General features: G+C 42.1%; 1 protein-coding gene across 1 annotated transcript; it reads right to left on the bottom strand.

Annotated features, from left to right (window-relative positions):
* Nucleotides 1–3,159: 3,159 nt before the first annotated feature.
* LOC144889069 (uncharacterized) lies at nucleotides 3,160–7,090 on the bottom strand. The gene is made up of 2 exons (XM_078768885.1): nucleotides 5,860–7,090; nucleotides 3,160–3,310 (listed from the first exon to the last, which is right to left on the bottom strand). The coding sequence occupies exons 1-2, from the start codon at nucleotides 6,668–6,670 to the stop codon at nucleotides 3,162–3,164; spliced, it is 960 nt and encodes a 319-aa protein (XP_078625011.1). The 5' UTR covers nucleotides 6,671–7,090; the 3' UTR covers nucleotides 3,160–3,161.
* Nucleotides 7,091–7,296: the final 206 nt, after the last annotated feature.

Genomic DNA, 7,296 nt, shown 5'->3' with positions numbered 1-7,296 from the left:
ACGGTCTGATACCAATGAAAACTTCAAGTTCTGGACTCAGTTCTTGCAAATGATGGATATTGTCCGTGATCTGTTGAGAGCTGATCGTGAAGGGATTTGGGAACTGCATCTTGACGCTGTCCAGCGTGCATTGAACCTGTTTGCGGCATTCGATTCGACCAACTACTTGCGATGGTGTTCTCTCTACCTTGAAGACATGCGACGTCTACCTGAGACCATCAGTTCATGAACAATTTGCCAAAGGCAATTTTTCAATCAGAGAGATACCTGGCCGATTCACCGCTGTTGGAGGAGACCAGAAATTAGAGCAAAGCATTAACCTTTCATCTAAGTGCAGCGATAGAGTCATTGGACATGCAATGCAAAAACAGTATGTCGCCCAGTGGGACCTAATATACCATGAAATGATGGCAGTGAAGAACCTACATCGGCAATACAGTGATGTGATTGACAGGACACATGAGACTTACAGCCACCACGAATCATCTCAAGCCACAACGAACCGCAAAGAAGGACATATTCAGGAGATGATGAGATTCATTGAAGAGAAGGGGTCCCCTCTGTCTCTAGACGCTTCCAAAACACTACAAAACTTTGTGACAAAAGAGGTTATGTCCGATGATATAAAAACTGACATGCTCAATGCCTTTTCAAAAGGAAAAGAGAAGTACCTGAAATTCAGAAAGGAAAGGTTTGTCACCAAGACTGAACGAATAAGCAGTACCATTCACCACACAAACTTGAAGACGATGAAAACTCTTCGAAAGAAGCCACAGAAGACTACCAAGACGACAGTGAAGGAGATGAACATCGCTGAGAGAAACATAGAAATAGCTCGGGAGCGTGGCCTCACCACTGATGATCTCTTAAAGTACGATGTTGTTCCCTCCCCAGTGTTGTTTGATGATGCAGGAATGATGACTAAACCAGCAAAGAGCCAGCTACTGAAGGAGTTGGAGACGCACCTAAAACCGGAAGAATTTACATATAGTCATCGGAAAGACGCATCATTTGTAGTTGACATCATGGCCACAATCCGAAAGGTTAATGTTACGAAACTCTCCAAATTCAATGACCTTCTATCAAATTTCATGTCATTTTCGGCCATATATCATCGGTTTGGGCAGACTGACTATGTCTTTGACATGTATTCTGATGATCCATCAATGAAGGACAGCGAGAGGAAAAGGCGAAGTGACACTCTACCCATCGAATATACTTCAATAGAGCCATCAACACCACTACCTAAGGATATGAACACATTCTGGCCTTCCATCAACAACAAACTTCTCCTTGAAAAACTGATCTGCAGCCATGTTCGTTCAAATATTGCAAATACCGGTCAGTACCCAACTGTACTCGGACAGGTGACAAGAGAGAACGAGGATTGGAAATGTATGAAAATGCACAACGGAGATGAGAGCGCACTGGTACACCTTCAATCCACATTTGAAGAGGCGGATCTTCGCATACTCCTTCATGTTTTGGATGCGCTCAAAGAAGGACACAAAATATGTGTTGTCATCTCCAATGATACTGATGTAGTTGTTGCCTTGCTCCACCACATGCCTGTCTTTCTCCAACATGACCTAGAGGAGCTGTGGGTACGAGCTGGAGTTGGAGATAGCACTCGGTATGTGCCCCTTCATACCTTGTTCGAGCGCATCGGATGTCAACTCTGTGCTGTTCTTCCTGCCGTACACAGTCTTACAGGATGTGATATCACTAGCAAAGTTGGGACCAAGAAAGCCACCTTGAATGCCGAGCCAGAAAGGTTATTGAAGCACTTTGGAGGGTTGCCGACCCTTTCTCAGCCTTTGATCAAGAATGCAGAATCCTACTTGGTCAAAGTACTGAAACCAAAAAGCGATGCGAATAAATTTTCGAACTTGCGTGCGGAGATCTTCCATCATGTCAAAGGGAGTTCTCATCACAACCTGCCACCAACCAGCCAAGGTCTCCTGCCACACATGAAGCGTAGCTTTTTCAATGCCTACAATATCATGCATGCTTTGGAGCTTCATCAAGATTCTGAAAATGTGATCGCACTTAAGCCAGAGGATTGTGGTTATACGCATGACAAGGAACAGCTGATACCTGAGACAACGTGGAAAACTCTAGAATCACATTGGACAGTTGTCTGTTCATGCACTAAGTGTGCCAGGTCAACATGCCCCTGTAGGACCGCCATAATCAAATGTGTAAATTTTTGTCATTGCAAAAAGGCTTCCCCTGATGCCTGCAAGAATCCTGTCGCTTGATAAAGAGTACATGTATTGAAGTTGCACGGGTGGTAAATGGTGGTAATTGACAGCACGCGCTTCCTTGTTATGACAGTTATATTGGGTTTGTGGACATGTTATGATTTTAATTCATGAATCCTTAAGCTATGTAAGTGTAATAGTTTTGCTTAAGCTGAATTTTGAGCGAAATTTAGTCAACATCATTGCCAGGAGGTGTTTGGCGGCCATTTTGAAATTATGCAAATTAGGTGTATTCAAAAGGGGTTGATTATGGTTCCAATGAATAGCTTGCTATCAAAAACCCATACATAGACACCAATATCAGCCGAATATCACACTTACTTCTAAAGTTAGACCAATTTAACCAATTTTGGTTTATACCGCTTTTTGGGGTAGGGGTAACCTTTGTTAACATTTGACCCCACTGTCACTATACAATATAATGAATCATAAATATGATGCATGGAATTATTAAAGGGCTTCATAAGGAAGCTTCTGACAAATTTTGGTTGCTTTATCGACATAATTGGGTGTATGAGAGGTGATCGGATTTTGAGCGCCTTTCAAACTGAAAGTGATTTTTGGAGAAAAAGAAGCTAAATGACGTGTTTTTTTTTCCTAAAAAAGACAGTTTATAGTATTGAACCATGCTAAAAATGTGTTAGTTATGTCTAAACATGATAAATAAATGTTACATTTGAATCTAAAGCTGCCTACTCTTGAATTATTCCATGAAAACGGAATTTTGCTATTTCGGCTAATTGGCCTCAAGTCATAATCACGTATTGGGGTGTGCAGAAAAAACGTACTTGATCTGGGAGTGTTACCCAGATTTTTTCCAAGGGTCTCAACATATAGAACAGGAAAATCAAAAGTTTTGCCGTAGAAGAGAGATGTACACAAGCACCCCCCCAGAGCCTATACAATGCTGTTCACCCCAGAAGATGAAGCGACGCTTGCTGCTCGAATCCTCTTCACATCCTCCTCTTTCTGCTTCACTTCATCCGAATAAGCCTGAATGTTCACGTTCACCTGCTTTTGATCACGTCCTTCCTGTTCTCCTGAATCTAGGGAAATAATCATACAATGTTAAACCACCTTTAGGTTCATAAAGGGTTCAAGGTTCATACATCTTGCTTTTTTTGTTGATTAACATTGTATGAAATAATCATACAATGTTAATCAACAAAAAGCAAGATGTATGAACCTTGCACCTTATTGTACTCTCAAATGTCATCTACCTGGCGAATAACACAACATCTAGGTAGACAATGAAAATCTTGCTCTACAAAGTGTGCACAACTTAAATTTAAATGGTCACATGACACATGTGATGCAACACACCACTCCTTTTAAGCTGTCTTTTGTCATCTGTTCTGAGGATGTCGGCAGAGCTGCCCTCATCAGTAGTGGTTTCAACCTCGTGCACCATTGGCTTCTGGACATGAAAAATCAACCAGAAGCGTGCACTGGCATTAAATATTGACAAGAGAAAGCAGGGCGGGCAGAATACCCACTTCCTGGCTGCCATTAGTAATATGGCCGAGCATTTATGGATTGTTCATTTGCCATGGCCATTCTCCTGGGATTATGTTCATTTACAGAACATTACAGATCAACTCCTGAATAGTGTGTTGGACTCGAGTCCACAGTCTCTGGGATGAAAAGCCAGTGGGAACAATATGGCACCATAACCCATCAAACGTTACATCAATAACGCAGACAAGCTCACCAAGCAAGAAGACTTCAGAAAGAGGATAAAAACGTTGTTTTCAGTAAAATCTTCTCAAAATAAAACAACTTTTCATTTTGAGTATTTAAAAATAAGCCACAAGAACTACCAATCCATATTAACCACGAAACAACAATTTTTTATGCAATTTGCAATCAGAAGAACAATCAATCTCAGATGTTGAAAATTTTTCCACAAAAAGAATATTCCATTACACACACACACACACACACACACACACACACACACACACACACACACACACACACACACACACACACACACACACACACACACCTGAACTTAAGATGGATTAAATTGAGATTTGTTTTGTTATTGATCTGCACATAATACCCCATAATGTCAAAGTCGATTTTTTTTTTTGACAATTTTTTGCAAAATAATTAAAAATGAAAAGCAGAAATGTCTCGAGTCAATAAGTATTCATCCCCTTTGCTATGACATTCCAAATTGAGCTCAGGTGCATCTAATTTCCTTTGATCATCCTTCAGACATCTCTACAACTTCAAATTGGAGTCCGCACAATTAAATTGATTTTACATGATTTAGAAAGAAACACCTGTCCATATAAGGTCTCACAGTTGACAGTGAATGTCAGAGCATAAACTCTACCAGGAAGTCCAAGGAACTGTTCGTATAACTCAGATATAGAATTGTGAGGAGGCAGAGATCTGGGGAAGGGGATAAAACAATTTATATTGTTGAAAGTTTCCAAGAGCACAGTGAGCTCCATCGTTAGGAAATGGAAAGAATATCGAACTACCCAGACACTTCCTAGAGCTGGCCGTCCGACCAAACTGAGCAACCGGGCAAGAAGGACTTTGATCAGGGAGGCGACCAACAACCCAATGGCACACTGACAGAACTACAGAGTTCCTTGGCTGAGATGGGAGAACTTGCTGGAAGGACAACAGTCTCTGCAGAACTTCACAAATCTAGGCTTTATTGGAGAGTGGCAAGATGCAAGTCACTCCTGAGAAAAGGCACATGAAAGGACGCCTGGAGCTTACAAAAAGGCAAGTGAAAAACTCAGACCATCAGGCAAAATATTCCGTTGCCTGACGAGAAGAAAATTGAGCTCTTTGGCCTGAATGCAAAGCGCTATGTCTGGCAGAAAACGAGCAGAACGCATCTAACACCATCCCTACTGTGAAGCATCATACTATGGAGATGCTTTTCAGTGATGAGGATTGGGAGACTCGTAAGTATATAAGGATTGATGTACGGAGCCAAATACAGACATATATTTGAGAAGAACCTGCTTCAGAGTGCAAAATAACCTGGACTGCGGTGAAGATTTTATGTTCCAACAGGACGATGACCCCCAGCATTCAGCCAAAGCAACACTGGAATGGTTTCTGAACAAGAATGTGAAAGTCCTTGAGTGGCCCAGACAAATCCCAGACATGAATCCCATTGAGAATCTGTGGAAAAGACTTGAAGATTGCTGTTCACTGATGCTCTCTTTTAGACTCGACAGAGCTTGAGCAAATCTGCAAGGAAGAATGAGAGAAACTCCATATATCCAGATGTGCAAAGCTGATATAGACAAACCCAGGAAGACTTGGAGCTGTAATCGCTGCCAAAGGCGCTTCTACGAAGTATTGACTCAGGGGCTGAATACTTATATAAATTAGATATTTCTGTATTTCATTTTCAATTGCTCAGTAAGAAATTCTAAAAAAGGGAAATGCCACTGACATTATGAGGTATTTTGTTAGTGACAAAAAAAAATCTATTTTTAATTCAGGCTGTTACACAACAAAATGTGAAAAAAAAAAATCAAGGGTAAAACACTTTTTGAAGGCAATGTGTATTTAAAAACAAAACAAGTAAAATAAAATGCAACTCAGTAAAACAAACCTGCATTCCCAAACTGCAGCCATTTTGCGACAACTTTTGTCCCAGTGCCACCAATTTGTTCAGAGCAATCCATTCCACTCTTGGATGTGGGCAACTCGACGGTAGCGGCCATGTCCTTATCGTCACTCACTTCCAGACGACACGTGGCCCAACTACTTTCATCGGCATCAAGCAAAACCTCATCAGGGCAGGACTCAAGCTTTACCAGAGAAGAGGGAACAGATGTTAACTTTGTGTATTTCTCTTGTCCTTGAGGCAAAACGATGGCGTTCCAAATGAGAATGTCTCTCTCAGCCCCACCTTCTGGTTTTCCATTTTCTCCATGCACAAAATCTTCCATCAATGCGCTGTCAGTGCTACGGGAGGATCCTGGACTCTCGGGTATTGAAGGTAGTGCATCGACGGAGCCCTGCATGTCACAGTCGCTTTGTTGTAGTGCCAAGCTTGGGAAACCAATGTCTTTTTCAATATCTGAAAAACTGACCGTCTCCAAATCAACTTCAGGGGTCTCAGTCACGGTGTCAACATCCTCAACACTGAACATCTCTTGCACTGCTGCATGTTCAACAATGTCTGCAACCTTGTGCTTGCACAGTTGGTTTGATTCATTGCCGTTAGCCACCAAATGCAGCCGATTGGTTTTGGAAGCTATGCCCGCCATAGTATCGAGTTCCTCTACTACGTTGGTGCCATCATTCTGTACGAGTGGTTCATTTTCATCCTGATGATGTGTTTGTGGAACTGTGACGACGTTCTCATAGTTTCCACTACTCCTGCTTTTTAGGCTCCATACCTCACAAACGTTCTCCATTGAAGCTTTGCAATTTAAAATTTTGGTCACGGGACCTAGTCTACCTTTGCTTGATACATTGCAACTCGAGGTCTCGCAGCTCCCATCACTGACATTGTGGGCAATTTGTGTCTCAGTGACTTTGAAATTCGGAAGACTTTTCAGAACATCATCATCATTATTATCTTCTGATCGTGACTGCTGCAAGCAACCCCAAAATGGTCCTAAAGCAAGAAGAGAGTCTCGTTTTAAGGAGGAACCCCTTGTAGACCCACTGACTATTCTGTGCTGCTTCTGAGGGGTCTTACTATTCCAGGTCTTATTACCGTCATAGGAATGTGTACCGTTAGATGGGAAGCCCTTACTGGACTCCGAAGAATCGTGCAAAGACCGACGTTCATTGTGATTTCCAGAATCACGGCTCCATTGTCCGAAGCTATAACGCCGTCAATGCAATGTAAAAGAAAAAGCACGAAATATTCCACGTTTCTTGGTCCCCGTTTGCTTTTCCTCAATACAAGGGGCTGAAACAGGGTGAGAAGGACGAATCAGACATTGTGCAGGAGGACTGAGGCCTTCGGGGTCTGCGCAGAATGGATCCCGTTGATTGGAGCCAATGTAAGATAACTTGGGCAGGTGAGATGCAA

Source organism: Myxine glutinosa, unplaced genomic scaffold, assembly GCF_964187855.1.
Source record: "Myxine glutinosa unplaced genomic scaffold, kmMyxGlut1.1 SCAFFOLD_664, whole genome shotgun sequence".
In the NCBI taxonomy this organism is placed as follows: Eukaryota; Metazoa; Chordata; class Myxini; order Myxiniformes; family Myxinidae; genus Myxine; species Myxine glutinosa.
This window is presented reverse-complemented; position numbering and strand designations above follow the sequence as displayed.